This window comes from Artemia franciscana, chromosome 13, assembly GCF_032884065.1.
Source record: "Artemia franciscana chromosome 13, ASM3288406v1, whole genome shotgun sequence".
Lineage (NCBI taxonomy): Eukaryota > Metazoa > Arthropoda > Branchiopoda > Anostraca > Artemiidae > Artemia > Artemia franciscana.
In genome coordinates, this window is record NC_088875.1 from 25,915,699 (window position 1) to 25,932,693 (window position 16,995).

Consider the following 16,995-nt stretch of genomic DNA (forward strand, 5'->3'; position numbering starts at 1 on the left):
AATTGAATCAGATTCGCTATAATGCTTTCCAGAACTCTGAGGGCACATGCTACACAATGGCGCACGTAAATTTGAAGAACTCTAAACAGGCTATTGCACTCAAAAATATGTAGGATCAACAGTCTTTTATCAGATTTTATAATATCTTGCTTTTCAATAGATAGTAGCGTTCACTTTTCTTTGTGTTCCTTTGGGTTTTATATTCAACAAAACCCAATAATCACAATATCATACCTTTCAATCCTGTGTAAATTCGAATAGTGATGTAATTCTTGTTCTCTGTGTGCAGAAGAACCCAAAAGACGCTTAGACTGAGTTTGTTTGGGGAAAGAGGAAGAAAAACAACAGACAACTACTTCTTGCAAGTACCTTCTATCATTTTTATTAGGCCCACTTTAGAGGCCTTAACTAAGACAAGATCTGAACAGTGGATGCCACAATATATGTATATGGAACCTGATTTGACTTTGCATCTCCATTGTAACAGGCAGGTGCGTCGCAACAAGAGAGGGGGGCTACAACCAAGCTTTTTGAAATTTGGTGAAAGTCAGGCCAAAATTCCCGAATTATACTAAATTTGAAACCAAGTAGCTACAGTTGAATCTCAGAGAGTCGAAATTTTGATTTGATTTTGATACAAATTCCAAAATCAGGTAGTGAAAGTGCGAAAAGCTAATTTTTCTAAAAGTGCGGTAGAAAAGCTAAACAATAAACAAAAAGGCTAATTAATTATCTTTTTTACCAGATCTGGGTTCGCTGTTTAATAAACTGTAGGCGTTTTAATCACACACATTCTATATATTCCGCGAAACGGTCTTATGATGAAACCCATGAAATGAGGTGGAATATGCGTACGTTTCTCCGCAAGACGTAGCACCTATCTGTTTTTCGTAAATCTGCACACTACGTAAACATCAGATACAGGAATTTGGCGTTTTACGGACAAAAAGAAAAGAAAGTGAACCACAGACGTAGGAAGAGACTATTTTTTCAAATGATGCAGAGGAAAAACAGGGTTTCCAATTGACTGTCTCTATTGACGCTTTGTCCGTAAAAGGGAAAAATTAAACGGACACAGGGCTTAAAACATAAGAAGATAGTAAAAAAAAAAAAAAAGAAGCGCCATTTTTACTCCAGTGTCTGATCAAGCCATCAAAAGTTAGAAAATTAGATAGCAATTTGACAATTAATTAAATTGTTAATCTGCATTTTTAACAAACAGTGTGTGGTAACAAACTGTAAGTAAGGAGTGACATGTGCTAATAGTGACCAAAACTCTAAAAAAAAGAATTTTGATAACAGCATATAGCCTACATAGAAAAATGACTTTTATGCTGATTCGACATATATAAAATTCAACAAGTTTAAAGTTACCCACCTGAAGTTACAAGCCTGATAAAATTAGCCTAATATTCAGAAAGGGCATTAACCCCCCCCCCCAAAAAAAAAAAAACAACAACAAACAACTTAGCAATATCGATGAAAATTACACAAGCGAAGTTAACATATCTGAAAAGCTGGTTGTGTAAGTTTCAAGCCCCTATCTTTAAAAATATGAAATTTTACAGGTTTGTTCCGAATAGGATGATCAAGGATATATGTTTATTTGTTATTTTTCCCCAGGGAGGGGGGAGGAGATTGTATAAAATCAGAGCTCCTAGAATATTTAGATACTTCTCATTAGAAAGAAAATTGAAAGTTCTTGTACCCTGTTTTAAGTAGAAAAATGATTGTGCAACAAAAAAGAGGCGTTTCCTGCCATTTTGTGGCACAAAACGACATGTTTGGTCCAAAGGGTGCCTAAAAGCCACAGAAGAAAATTCTGGTATGAACAATCGACTCAATATTATCGAAAGGCTTTATTATGACCTTTTCAGTTTCAAAGGTAGGAATGCGACACGGTTGTACATTTGCCATTAAAGATGGTGCATTCGCCCGTGATCCATACAAAATAAATCGTTGACATGACATATACTTTCAACCTCCATTTAACTGAATTGATTCCTTTGAGGCTTGATGAAATTATGCATAGTCGTGTATAGCTACGCACCAGCTATTATAGAGGAGGGCCTAAGGATCTTAGGACAGATGGGGTAAGGAGTGTTATTGAAGCCTAAAAAGTGCGTTATTTCGGTCAGTTTTCCTAACTCTCTGTGAGCTTTCAGATAAATACAGTAGGTTTGGGAGAGTGTAGAAATTAGTATCCTATACCTCCTGATTCCCGGGAATAATTTTTGTTACTATGCCTGTAACATGAGGGATGTGGGGTGATAGCAATCCTCTTATTACAGACAATCTTAGATCATCGGACTCCCGAAGTCCTCAGTATATAGATTACAAACACGCAATTGATTCAGTCTATTGAAGAGGCCTTGCACTTGTATACTGGATCAGATTAAACGATTAGTGTTATGTCCGAAAAATATTACTGTGGTTAAAGTACGAAATGAGGCTAGTAGCTGGTTTGGTGATGAATAAAGAGTTATGCAGGGTTGTGCCCTATCCCCATTTGTATGTACCATTTTGATGGATTTTTCCTTATGGAGCACGGCAAAGGAAATGAGAGAACGTGGAATCAAATGGGAAGGGAAAACACTCCTAGATCCTAGACAGATTATGTAAATGATCAGTGTCATAGATATAATTTTAGCAAAATAAATGAATTTCTGGAAGTTTAGAGGATTCAGGGCGAAAGAATGGGTTTGATAATTAGTTTTGAAAAGATCAAATCGCTTAGGTTAGGAATTAATGAAGATGAAGAAATGATGTCCGTCAGATGATGTCAACTTATCTGGGTAGTATTATTAATAGTGTTGCTGTATGCAGTGAAGATACAAAAAGTAGAGTAGCCAAGGCCTAGTGTTTTTTCACAGTGGGAAAAGGTTTGGAAACATAAGAAGATAATTATGCGAGCCAATATTTTCACGAAATTCTCTTTTCCTCCTTCTTTACGCCCCCCCCCATGGACTTCTCTTTTCCCTTAAATCTTCCCTTACGACATTCTCCCACCCCTATACAGGACGACCTGCTTTTCGTTTATTCCTAGACGGTTGACCGAAAAGAGCAATCGTTGGCAATCTGTTATCTTTCATCCGCAAAAAGTGTACTAGCCAGTTCAACCTTTTTCTCATTATAGCCCTAGATAGTAGGATTGATGTCGTAAATTAAATATACGAAAATAAACGGGCGTTAAGTAAAAAATCCTAAGCAAGCCACAAAGACAAGGAAGTATTTATTACAAAGTAATATATGTTGTACTGATAAAAATAATTGTCAGCTAATTTGATTCTTCAACCATATGAAAGCAATCATCCATCAAAAAGGCTGTAAGAGAATGGTACACATGCCTCTTTAGTAAGTTTATACCGTGGTTCTCATCCGGATAGCTCTGAAAAAAGAAATTAAGATGATATTTGATTTTTATTTTAAATAAATTTTTACCAGATTTGTCAGCTTGAATTTTTATTTCCAATCTAAGTACACATTTTTTTCACTGTAATCCTAATTATCATCTTAAATTATTAAAATAGAATAATTTCATTTCCAAATTGAAAATCAAAATCAAGCTTTTCTTAGCGTTCAGGAGCTTTTGTTTTTGGATTGCATTTTATTGCTTAACTCAATAGATTTTTCTCAAGGAAAGAAAATGAAAAGTACTAGGAATTTTCGGAAAAAAACTAGATTTTCTATCAGCAAATGCAGAGCTATTGTTAGTATATATCCCTTTCTAGTCAAGATCTTTGAAGTGAAGGTGAGTCTTAGAAAACAGAGGTCTTGAGGTAGAGCAGAGAGTTTATAATCGAACCTCTCGACAAGAATAATAACGAAAAAATGAAAAAGTATTTGGAGAATTAATGACTACCTTAAAGGCTTATACATAGAACTTGTTTTGGGAAGCGGGGGCCGGGTAAAAATTTTTGGGACGAAATCTTTTTGGGGGGATGAGCTTACAAGATGCAAAAATTATAAGTGAAATTTTTACATTAAATGTATACACATTTTTGTAAGATCTTGCAAAAGCCAAGCATCATAGTTCTTCATAGCGAGCTACTCAAAATGAAAGGCTAGAGGTTACAAAGATTAGGGAAAACACTGTTATTTTGCTTATATTCAAAATTAATTCTTAATGGTTAAGATACGCTTGTTGAGGAAACATTTTAAAAACAAAATACTCCCAAAAAAACTAAAATTGAAAAGAAAAAACACAGGAGAAACATCTCTATAGCGAATAAATACAATATCAGATATATGTACCGAACAAGCTCGATACAAGTAAATTGTTTTTTATTTTTAACCTGTGGGATGAACGACCAAATACATTGGTTTTAAAACATATGTAGGCTATAGCAGTCAAGGATTTTATCTAAAAGAATATTCCCATGCCTCTATACGATATGCCGGGGAAACTGAAAATCAAATTCAATGTTCAATTATTTCAGACCCCGATGCAGAAGCCTATTTTTTTTTTTTTTTAATGGAACCCTTTGTTCCGGAGGGCAGGATTAGGAGTTACATTATAAAAAAATGTACTATGTGAAAAATATAGGCAATTATCAGTAAAATTGTTGACACAATGAAATTGAATGGGCGTCAAGTATCCAGTCCCCCCCCCCCACATTACATAAGTGATTTGTTGGAGTAACTGACAAACTTGAAAGGCAAAAATTATCAAAAAAATATCAAGGTGCTTCTACCTTCTATTAGTGAAATAGATTTTTGGTTGTTTGTTTACTTTGTCAGTACCTTCGTGACAACAGTACATTTCCAAGAATTCAGAATCAGAGTTAGCCAGGTGAAACTTAAACTGAACTCTCAATTTTTGAGCTATTTATCTACTATGGTAAATAGAGTTTAAGATGAATTCCAGTCCCACTCATATTAGGGTTTGTCCGTATAAAAGACAGAATAAGAAAAAAATAAATACTATTGGGAAGAGAAAAAGTGATTTTTGACAAACCTGAGAATGAAATAAAATATCTTCTTTTTCTAAAACCTTGGCTAGCATCATAGCTTGCTGGTAGTGGACGTTATCATCTGCGGTGCCATGAAGTAAATAGAACTTTTTGTGCCGGATGTTTTCTACATTTCTCGTTACATCACTTGTATTGTATCCAAGAGCGTTATCTTGAGGTGTACTCATATAGCGTTCGGTGTAAATAGAATCTACAAAGACGAAGGAAAAAAATACAACTGAAGTTGTCATTAATCAGCCTTACCTCAATATTAAAAATGATATGATTACTGTACGTTAGCATTCTAATTTATAATTATATAGTCAAGACTTATAATATAATTTTTACAATACAGATTTGATGTGCTTGTTTCTAACCTCTCGTTTTTTAATACTTATCACTTTTGATTCCAAACTAAAATTTTATTAAGGCAGCTTATAAGGTTTTGAAGTCAGCCTTTTCCATTATTTTGTTTGTTATCTAAAACCTGTGTTATTAGATGACCCTTTTGATTTCTTCTGAACACTGTATCTTTTATAATAGGTTTGAATCACTTCAAACCTATTAAAGCTCAGTTTCCGAGCTAGAGGATTCAAGGTTTGAATAGTTTCTTAAAAATTAATTAATTGTATTAATTAATTAATTAATTAATTGTACAAATATCTTGCACTCGTAGTTTTTTTTTTACTCTTTTCTTACCCAAAAGGCCCACTGAAATATTTGTTATGCGGAATTTACATTTGAAGCTTTTAGTTCCTTTTTTTATTTGGTGTGTAGTCGGACTTTTTTTTTATTTCATTTCTTCATTATATATAACTAGTGATCTGGCTAGTCTCGACTAATGCATCCAATACTTAGGCAATCATTGTCACAGCGACACCTACAACCTAGTAAAGAGCGAACCCTGGCCCATGGAGACCATAAAGCTCAGTTTGTTTTTACATTCTGACAATACTTAAGTTGAAAAAAAAAAGAATTTTATGCCTAATCAATCACAGGAAACTTTCCCTAGCGATAATGAATATTGAGATAAATGCATTTTTGTCATATTTGTAAGTTGCAACTGTTCAGAATAATACAATGTTTTGGATTTCTGGTCTTGTTTTAACTTATGTACTCTGTGTCTTTCACGGGGACTGGAGGGTTAAAAGGCAATTGCCAGTGATGCCTACGTCGTTACAAAATGCAGCATGAATATCGTCAACGATTAAAGTAAGACTGATAAAGAAAAGAAAAAAGAGACATGACAAAGTGCAGCCGCATCAATAATCTAAACTAGTATTTATTAAAAAGTATCTATTTTATTTTTCTAAAATGTGAATTTATATATTGCTTCATTGCAAAAATCAGCCCCCCTCCTTATTATTTGGTATGAACATCCTTGGTTAAGCAACTCGGTTTGAGCAGCTTTACTCTTTATAACAAGCTTTACAAAAAGATACTATCAACTATTTCAGGGCTATTTAAATACAAGTTTGTTTTCGGCAAGTGGTTTGGCTTGAAAAAGATATCCAAATTTAAAAAAACAGACGATTACAAGAGAACTCTTGCTACATCTTACTCTCTTCGTCTCATTTCTATGTTTATCTTCAGACCTCTTTAAAATCTTTCTGGTAAAATAAAAATCAGTTCTATAAGCATGTCTCTCGAAAAGCGTCTCAACCCAAACCAATTTACTGACTTTTTTGCAATGTATTACCATAATATATCCAATTTGTTACTGGAGCAACAGACATGCCACATCGATAAGCTGTTTCTCCCAAAGCATCGGGTATATCCATTTCGAGAGCTGAAGCGGTTGCAAATCCTCCGTAACTCCAACCCCAGATAGCTGTTTTGCTTCCATCTACGAAGGGTTCTTTTTTCAATTCCCTAAAAAGTAAACATATGGGTAGTTAAATGAGTCAATGACAAGGGCCTAAACATGATCTCCTTTGGGAGGTATTACCTAGCTCTTCAAGTTCTTTCGTAATCTATGTTGGGTTAAAATATTGATTCGCAAAACCGAATAAGATACATGTAAATTTTAGAAGGAATTTTTCAATAGAAATTGAGAAGGTTAGCATTTCAACGTCAACACAAAAATACTAAACTTCAGCAGTTATTGGTCTCCCAGCTTTCCCCCTCTCTTACGCCTCATAGTATAGAACGAATGATCGCAGAAATATGGAGGAAAGAGCTCACTTGGTTGCAAATCAAAAGCTGTTGCGTTCTTTCTGAGTGACCAAGCACCTTGTGTTACCCTGGGAGATCCACAATCCCGCATGTCACCGAACAAGAATTTGAAGATACACATGTTTATCATACAGAAGGTCCAACACATGTGCGACTTGGGCCTACTTCTGTTGGGGTGGTAATATGAATCATTTTCCTTTCTTGGCTATAGTGCCATTTTCTGATGCACACATAAGGCTAAAAACCAACCATCTTCCCAGCGTGTATGAGAAGTAAGTAAATAAGTTCATGTAACTACTACTTCTACAACAACTAACAACTTACTGCAGCATCAAGCCACTGGAGGACAACACAACTACACACGTTCCCCTCTATACCAGTTCTATTTAAGCCTCCCTCTTTACACCTTCCCAGGAAGTTCTCACTTCTCTTTAATCTTTCCTTACGATATCATCCCACCTCTTTGGGGACAACCTTCTTTCCGTTTGGGTCAAGACGGTTGGCCGACAAGGATTATCTTTGGCAACCCATCATCCTTCATCCACAGAATGTAGCCTAGCAAATTCAAACTTTCTCTCACTATAGCCATAGAAAGCAGGATCGAACCACATTTTTCTTACTGCTTACTGTATCAGTGAGTTGAGTACTCAGTCAGTCAGATTAAAAACCCCTCCAATTTTACATTAAATGATTCAGTTTCTTTATAAATATTATACACCTCTGAGCTACACCCATATTCAAAGCTACTTTTTATTCTTTTAGACCGATTTCAATGCTTATATGGTAAACAGTTAAAGTTTATTCCTTGAGACCAATTCAACTGTATTCACATTAAAGCAAAGATTTAAGTTTAAAAGTAAGCAGCATCCATTTTCCTATTAATATTCAAAACTGATTTCAGACGCAAAAGGCTTGGGAAACACTTTATATATCAAATTCTACAGCTCATTTTGCCACCGATAGGTACTCCCCCTTCATCCCATCTTGCACAAGCCTTATATTTAACATAAATTTTTCTTTTTCCTCATAAAAGATGTTTCATCAACAGGTTCCAAAGTTTTCCTGTTTATCGCATTGCTGCTGCTAAAAAAAAGAAAAAAAATTAAACTGAGAAAAATCCCAATTAATATTATTTTTCTCGTTTCAGAAACAGTAAAAAAGCACTAACTTCATCACAGTGATTTGATCTTCTACTTCAACGGTCCCCATTCCTCTGTAAATTTCGAATAAAATATTTTCACCCTGGTAGCCAGAACCTCTTCCATCAATATATGCATATATAATTCCTTGGGATGCATAGTAATGTCCCCAAGATATACTAAATGCTTCAGTAACTTGCTGTGAAGAGGGTCCACCATACCTAGAATCAAAAAGAAAAGCTATGAGCTATAATAAAGGAATACATTTAAGTAAGCTTACCAGGTTTAAACAGACATAAGTCATAGAATCGAAGGGAATCTATTTTATAAGGGTAATACAACCACCAGATCTATAGCCAGTATTATTTTCCTCATAGAGGGGGATTTTGGGAAACTTGGAATTTTGAAGACGGGAGAGGTTACCAGAATATCATCTATTGAAAGGAAGTAGTGCTCAAGTTGGTTTCGATGGTTGTTTTGCATTATCGATTATTATGTTTAAAGAGTACATACCAAGATAGATGTTTGTACATAATATGCACCCCTAAGAGGGTGGGAAATTGGAAGACAATTCTGTAAGTACGATGTTAAAGACTGATGATCTGACAGTTCAAGATACACAGTAGCCTATGCCTGGTGAGAGGCTAGTGTGCTATCTTTTGCTTCTTCTTAAGGTACCTTCTTTTTTGAAATATTTTGTATATTAGGAGCATTTTAAGTTCTCAATATGCCGCTAGTCAATTACAAACTGAAACCATTCGGTTTTATACATCGTTTAACTTTTCCTTAAAGGAATCAGCAGATGGCTTTGACAAGATAACATCCTCAGGGATCCGATTTCGGATAGAATCAGAGCGCAGAACAAGCTGTTTTTAACTACTCCTAGCCATGTGTTTTGTCCTTCAGAGAGCGAGATGTGTAGCAAAATATTTGTCTTTTCGTCTTGACAGACGGGGAAGAAAGGTGAGAAAACTCTTCAGGAGGAGCCTGGACGTACCCATAGAAGACAGTGATTAAAGCAACATCAAACCTTACTTTTCAAGGTAGCAGTTGCTCCTTGGCGGAGCTAGACCCCATCTTATAAGCCTTGTTACGGAACCTTTGTATAGTTGCAAAGTGAGTTTCGCAAGCCCTATAATTAAGCAGGCAACAACAGGTCTTGTGCAAGAGTTATATTTAAGTAGGGAGGGGGCAGTTTTCCCTGTATCCATGTACCGGCCGTTTTAACATGGTCCACTTACATTACTTGACTTACATTACTTACAGTTACTTGAGCACTATTAAAGGCTAATCTGGGTTGCAATGGTAGCTAGCAACCTAGTAGGAGACGATCACGTCCCACACTTAGAGATACAAAAATTCATAACTCCTAAAAATAGAGTCAGATCAAAAAAAGAAGTTCACTTTTAGAACCGCCTTGTCCGATACCCCTATATAAAAAACTAACTGTCCCTTGGCTTAAAGAGCAGGGAAAATTCATTTCCTTGAAAAACAAGAAAAATGGCTCCAAGCATGATATTCTTTATCGACGACATCTTTTTTCAGTTTTTCCCTTCTCTGTAGCTACCGGGCACTAGAAAATCATAGAGCTGTATAATGGCTCATTTGGAAGGAAATCTCTTCACTTAATTGGTCGCATTTTCCCTTTTTCTTATTGTTAGACGTTACTGTTCTTTTCTGGTTTTGTCGGCATTGATCATGCCTCGATTGACGAATCTAAAGATACTGGGGTATTTTTTTTTTCTTTCCTTGTCCTTTTCAGTGGGCGGCGTTTGCCCCCCTTCCCTCTAGTAAATACGCCCCAAGGAAAATAACTCCCTACTGAAAATCCCCCCGGAAAAACCACAGAAAATAACCCCCTGTAAAATATCGCCCCCCCCCCACGCAGAAGCTTCTTTGACCTTGAGGTGGAGGTGAGGATAAGGAAGGGGCAATCCACCTCCTGTGCGGAATAAATTCTGCTAACTTTGTGGTTTAATGTTATTCTTTACTTTCAGAATACCAGCGTAGACCAGAATTATACCCAGAAATCACAAGGGAGTAGATATTAATTTCACATTTTTGATGTGTTTTTAAAGTTTTCTTTTGTACCCCTCCCCCCCCCCAAAAAAAAAAAACTTTGCTGGAAAAACCCTTTTATTGGCTTTTTGCTGGGAAACTTTTCATTGAAAGGATAACCGGCATGATTTTGAAAACACTACACAAGAAACTTGTTCTGGATTTAAGAAAGTTCCTGGGTGGAATTTTCGGCTAGAATAGAATTGTCTTGGGGGAATTTCCCTGGAGGGGGGGGGGTATTTCTACGTCAAAAGAGCTTTCCACGTTGGAATTTATCGTAGAGGAAGGAATTTTTCATGAAGGAGAGCCAGATTTCCCAGTATTATTTGAGAACCATTAGAAATAAAATTTTTAAAATAAGTTTTTTTTTAACTGAAAGTAAGGAGCAATAACAAAACTTAAAATGGACAGAAATAATTACGTATTTGGATGCGTTTTAATGACTCAAGAGTAGCCTGGCCAAAATAAGTGAGAGTAGTGCCCTTGTGATGCCGTCTCTTTAAGGAACTAATATGGCAGATGAAGGCCAGGGAACTGGAATCTTTCTATGACATATCCCTTAAAAAGAAATTCTTAACGACATTCATATAAGGTTTTCTTATAATAATTGATTTTAAAAAACTTTGTGCACAAAACCTGTTTTTTAAAGAAATATAAAGAACTTCATAAACCCAAAAATGAGCCGAAATAAAGTCAAATAATCTTCAAAGTAAAAAATCATGGAATCTAATAAAAAAAACCGAAGAGATATAAATATCTTTTTTTCATGAAATACTTAATAAAAACAAACAGAAATTAATTTTAAAAAACGTTTTCCCCACAACAAGTTTGTCAAATAAAAGTAAAGAGCTCCATTGAACAAAAAATTAGTAGAAATAAATTTAAATAATTTTTTAAGCGTAGAACTACCACCAATCACCATCTACACCTAAATTAAACCCAAAACGAAAAGAAATTACACTAATTAACCGTGTCAAACTCAAAAAGACCAAAAATTAACATAACTAGGGCCGACAACCACCACATCTTCTCAAGACCAGATCATAATTTGCACTTTACTGAAAAAAAAACAAAAACACATAGAGTAATATTTTTCAGAGAGCATCAGTTTTGATAATGGACATCAGGTATAAGAAGATTTAACCTTTATATCGGAAGTGAGTCTGAGATTCGAGTTGAGTGATATTACACCGATATCCTGCCAGTTAAAAGCACGTTTTACTCGTCATGGTAGCACAATCTCCTTAGCTTGTTTAAAAAGTCAGAACGAGTGGTACTTTCTCCTAGTAGACTTAGTGAATGCTGTGGCTAATGAGTGTCGGTTCAAAGATAATGCGGAGACGATAGCATCTATTGGCAAGCAGCTCGATAATACGGCGAAAGCTCGCTCTCATAACCCATTTGATAGGCAGCCTTTTAAACAGACTTATGTGAAGCTGTCTGAACTTCCTTCAATGGCACTCGGTATACTCATTTCTTCTGCGAAGAAAAGTGAGTATCCTGCCTGTTTGCTAAACTTGACAAAGTTTTTGCACGAAACAAGATGGATGTCTTTATTTGTCACGGACGACGCTAGCCATAAAAAAGGCGCCTATCAGACTTCTACTGGCACGAAAACACTTAAATAGATACCGAGTTAAGTACCATATAAGAAAACGAGTCCCGGCTATTCATCAGAAGAGGCAGTCGAACAGAAGCAAACCACTACTCTCTGTTTAGAATCATCCTTCAACAAATCATACAGGGATGATAAATCAGGAAAGAGGAAAAAAACCTGATTCAGTATGCAGTTGACAGACTTTCTAACAAAGTAGGATTCAGAGAAAGGAGTAAATCTAAAGCGTATTCAGATGTTTACTTGCCACTTAGAGAAATGGTAGAAAGCTGCGCCAATTAAAGTAAGATGACTGGAGAAAAATTTAGAAAGATATTTCTGCTAGCGGTTTTGCGAAACAACATAAATCCCAAGTGCAAGTCTTGGGAAATCCAGCTTCTCGGTGAATGTGTCAAGACATCGAGGAATGTCAGAGAAACTATGGGAGTTCTGAGTAGACTTCGTATTCTATCCTCTCGAGCAAGCGTCGAGTCATTGATCAATACAGCAGTGGAAAATGGAAAAACAGTCAAACACTCGCTAACAGCAGCTGATTACATTGTGGTAGTTGACAACAATCAGCAGGCCTAAATTAACCAGGTGAGAATAACTGGAAGGTCTGATGTGGAATGCATACACTCAATTACAGTTACGACTGTCTATAAACCTAACTTAAATGCGCAATCTTTCCTTTGCACCCTGTGTTAGAGCCGAATGATATTGATCACAATTTTTTTTTGTTCAGAGCGATTCAGAATCATACTGGATGGCAAGGTTTGCAAAATCTCAGCTCGAATGTTCAGCTGAATTGTACATGCTGAAATTAGATCCCGATAAACTCAGTATTTCGCAGCTGCTATGTAAATTAAAAACAGCCGTACATAGTCTTACTTCGAACTTAAGGACTGACGAAGAATTTGAAGCGAAGGAAAATATTAAAGAACTAGAGGATTCATATGCACAGATGAAAGCGACGATATGGATGTTGAATTTTAGTGCAGCCATTCAATAGACCTTGACTCAGAAGATGATTCACACAGAGCCGAAGAATCGAAAGTTGATTCATCTTATTTTCCCCCATTTCGCAATGACTTTGGTGTTTCCAATGACATCGTTTAATATTAATGGTACAAAGGATAAGGACTTCGTTATTAATAAGCTCTGCAATGATTTTAATTTGGTGTACCTGCAGGAGCATCTTCTTACAGATTTTAGCAATAACCTTTTGCGTGGGAGCCCTCGTCATGATGTGTTTTTTACTGCTGCCAAAGCCACAAGAGGCCACCCATCCGGTGCTAGCTTGTATTTTTAAGCGCAATCCGAATTTGGTTTCTCCTGTGACTTCTTACTCGGATTAGTTTTGTTTTGGCTTTTTGTATGGGCACTATAGTTTTCATAAATTCTTATTTGCCTTATGATAATCGTTCTATCAGAGCGATGACTAGATATGCCGAAGCTTGTAAAAAGCCGAAGTTTTTAATGGAAAAAATCTTTCTATTTTTCTAGATCAAATGATCATTGGTGACCCCAATATAGATTAAAAATCATTCGTCAGTGAGAAGTGATTCCTTGTTAGATTGCCTTGCATCTTACTAGTATTACTACATCAATAGTGTCTGTACATTCTGAAGAACAAGATTTCGACCATCTCCCTATTTCATTGACTTTTATGCTTAATATAAAAATTACAAGTATTTGTAAAGTGCCTTCAAATTGTTTGAAAAAAGTAGTTCGAAAAATCTGATGTCTCTCTATATTTTTACACTAACAAACCTGCTGTCTGCCTTACGAATTCCCTATCATCTGCTCCAGTGCTCTGTGCCAGTGAATTGCAACCTGGATTGCTATTATAATCATATTATTAAATGTCTAAAAGATGCTGAGGCAGTTGCTGTGTCGTTGCAACGTGTTAGATGTTGTGCGTAAAAATCTATTTGGTCTTTAGATCCTAATTTAAAAAAAAAAATGTGGAATGAACATGGTAGACTGCATTACGGAATTGTTTCTGACCTTAAGCGCAAGAGCCTTAGTGAATATAAAAATATCTTAAGTCAATGCGTCATCGTGGTGTGGATTTTCCTGTGTCCAGGAGAGAATGGCGAAATGTTATTAATTCTGAATTGATTAGAAGTGATACGCCAAGTAGTGATTGTCTTCCTCCATCTGCTTGGCATGACCATTACTCGTCTATATTTTCTAATGTTAATTTCCGGTTGCATTCTTTGTATACTCGTTCGCTTTCTGCTACTTTTAACACCCCCCCCCCACTCTCTATCTCAACGTCTTCGTATTCCCATTTATCCTTCATCCGTAGTTGAAGCAATTAAGAAACTTAAATTAGATAATGTTGATAATGATGTTATGTCTAGATTTCACCTTTTATTAGATTGTATCCTCCCCCCTTATTGACCACATACACCTACTTTACAGATGTGTCTTTGTACGTCTAGTGTACCGGAAAGTTTTTTGTGTGGCACTGTTTCTTCAATTTTAAAGAGAGGAAAATCTCTTTAATTTGTTCTTCTAACCAACCTATTACTGTCTCTTGCACTTTATTAAAGTTCTTGAGCATGTATTACTACCTTCTTGTGACTAATAAAAATGCTTGAGGGAGATAACCAGTTTGGATTTAAGCCCGGAGAAGGTTGTCAGCATGCACACCTTATATTATCTTCTTTGCTTCTTGATCAATCTATTGGTTATAATGCTTCTTCGCTACTGTTACTCTAATTCTTTTCTTCGGCTGAAATCAGCGCCAACTACTATTACTAAAGTGAAAAGAGTTTTAAGGCAAGGTGGAGTTTTATCTCTGGCTCTATTTCAATTATGTATTTCGGGAGTTCTGACAAAGATATTGGCTACCTATCTCTATGGTTTTTCTGATGTTTCATATCTTGTCTAAAAGAATCGGCATTAATTATTTTAGATTTTATAATTTTTTGTTGTTTCTTCCTCCCTGGACTAAAAACCGGGTACCTATTAAAACACTTCTTGTTCCTGATATTACTGTAAAACTGGAAGTACTACATAGAAAGCTTTCAAATACTGCTTGTATCCGTTTTTCTCCACACCACCTCCTTATCAGGTTTTTTCAGTCGTAAATTGTTTTTCCTTTATCTGTTGGTTTGTTTTTCTCTCTTTGGTTACTCCGCATTTTTAGTATTGTAAAGAGTGAGTAAAAATCAAATAAGGATAACAATCAAGACAGCTTGCGTCAATATTTATCTATGTTACTGCTGTATTAGATTCTGCAAGTTGATTTTTTTTTTCTTCTTTTTACCCTCCTTTTAATTTTTTTTCTCTTTTGTTTTAGTGTATTTTATTTTTATGTGTTACTCTGTAACTGGTTTCCTTTCGATTTCTATATTGATTTGCGTTTGGTTTTATGTGTTTTTCTTCGTGTTACTCCACGTATTATACCTTTGTAAAAATATTTGTGGGTCAAAATAAGTAACAATAATAGTCATAGTTTCGCTATAACCTTTGTAGTAATCAGATTACTTACACATTAACCAGTACTGGGTATTTCTTAGAAGCTGGATTCTGAATATCAAAGTCTTGAGGCATAATAAGCTTCACATTAGCATAATAAGGTGATGAAAGTGGTCCAATTTTAATGCTTCGCATGTAAATATTGGTGGGCATGCTTACATTCTTCAAATTCTCTTTCAGAGAAAGATTAAGCTCCCAGTCAAGAAGTTCGTTATGGCTCTGAAAAATTCAAGCTATTTAGTCAAGGATATCAGTTTGAAGAAGGCAAAAATACCATATAGCATGAAATGGCCTTTCATATAATAAAAAAGACCGTTTAACAAGACCATGCTCATCGAATTATTCAATGACTGAAAGTTATCATCGTTTGTTTTTGTTCTTTTTGTTTTTCAGTTTTTTCATTCTACTAGTACTTCTACTATCAAGAACCCATCGCAGCACCAAGTTGCATGAGGCCAAAAAAGCTAGGGATTCTCCTCCTCTACCCTAATCTATCCAAAGCCTCCCTCTTTACACCCTTCCAGGAATTTACCATTTCCCTTAAATATTTCTTTACATCTTCCCACCCCAACCGCGGACGACCTGATTTCCGTTTAGCACTAGACTGTTGGCCGAAAAGGACAATCTTTGGTAATCTCTCATCCTTCATCCACAGGACGGGCCCTAGCCATCTCAACCATTCTCACATTATAGCCCTAGAAACCGGGCTTGAACCACACTTTTCATACAGCCAACTATTTGAAATACGGTCAGTCAAACGGGTACCAAAGACAATCCGTAGGCAATTTCTCTGGAAAACTTATTCTCACTTCTTTTCGCCCTCTTTCTCTCAGCAAATCTTCCTCTGTTTTTCGGAGCACCCAAGCTTGAGAAGCATATTTGACAACTATTTTTTCTCTTTCTTTTTTTTCTTTTTTTTTATCGTAGGTCTTGTATAGCTAGCGTCACCTATGAATCTGCTTTTTAGATTTAAGGAGGTGGCAAGAGGTTTTCAGCATCACTAAAAGCTTAATTTTTACTGACAGGAAAATTTGAAAATTTAATTTAAAAAAAAAAATTCCTTTAGAACTTATTTACTGAATTTATGAAGATAGTCAGAGGCTTTCAGCTTCATCAAAGGCCTATTAAAATTTTGAAGATAATAGTGTTTTGCTTGACAAGCATGAAAATGAAGTTTTTACGACTTACATCTGTCGCACTTCGTAGTCGAACTTCTGGTACATTCGGACCGTTACAGCTATGAGCATAATATGAGGCATCGGAACTGAACCTCGCATTATTCCATGTGCAGCCAGTATTACAAGTAAGACAAACAAAACCGTTCCCATCAATTTGAATTTCATATAGATGTCTCTGAGATGGTTTTGCAACATCCGTTCCAATAGCATACCTAAAAGGCAAAGAGTAGAATTTAAGACTGGAATCGAAGTAAAAGGAGGAGTGAAATTTTGCAGCAGACGCAATCTGCAATCTGCATCAAGAATACTGAACAGCTCAGCATATAAGAAGTATCCCAATAAATATAAACTTTAAGAAGTATACTTGTTTAGCTATTAATTTGTAATTCTAAATTATTTTTGGTATG

General features: G+C 35.8%; 1 protein-coding gene across 5 annotated transcripts in view; it reads right to left on the bottom strand.

The window, feature by feature from the left end:
• Window positions 1-3,219: 3,219 nt before the first annotated feature.
• The window catches only part of LOC136034723 (venom dipeptidyl peptidase 4-like), a 108,682-nt gene continuing 94,906 nt past the window's right edge, over window positions 3,220-16,995 (bottom strand). For all 5 annotated transcript variants that reach the window (XM_065716087.1, XM_065716089.1, XM_065716088.1 and 2 more), the window contains exons 10-15: window positions 16,599-16,800; window positions 15,424-15,629; window positions 8,296-8,487; window positions 6,652-6,824; window positions 4,958-5,163; window positions 3,220-3,388 (exon numbers count right to left, since the gene is read on the bottom strand). In XM_065716087.1, coding sequence (XP_065572159.1) covers window positions 3,278-3,388; window positions 4,958-5,163; window positions 6,652-6,824; window positions 8,296-8,487; window positions 15,424-15,629; window positions 16,599-16,800 — 1,090 coding nt within the window. In that variant the 3' untranslated portion in view covers window positions 3,220-3,277. The remainder of the gene's footprint in view (window positions 3,389-4,957; window positions 5,164-6,651; window positions 6,825-8,295; window positions 8,488-15,423; window positions 15,630-16,598; window positions 16,801-16,995) is intronic.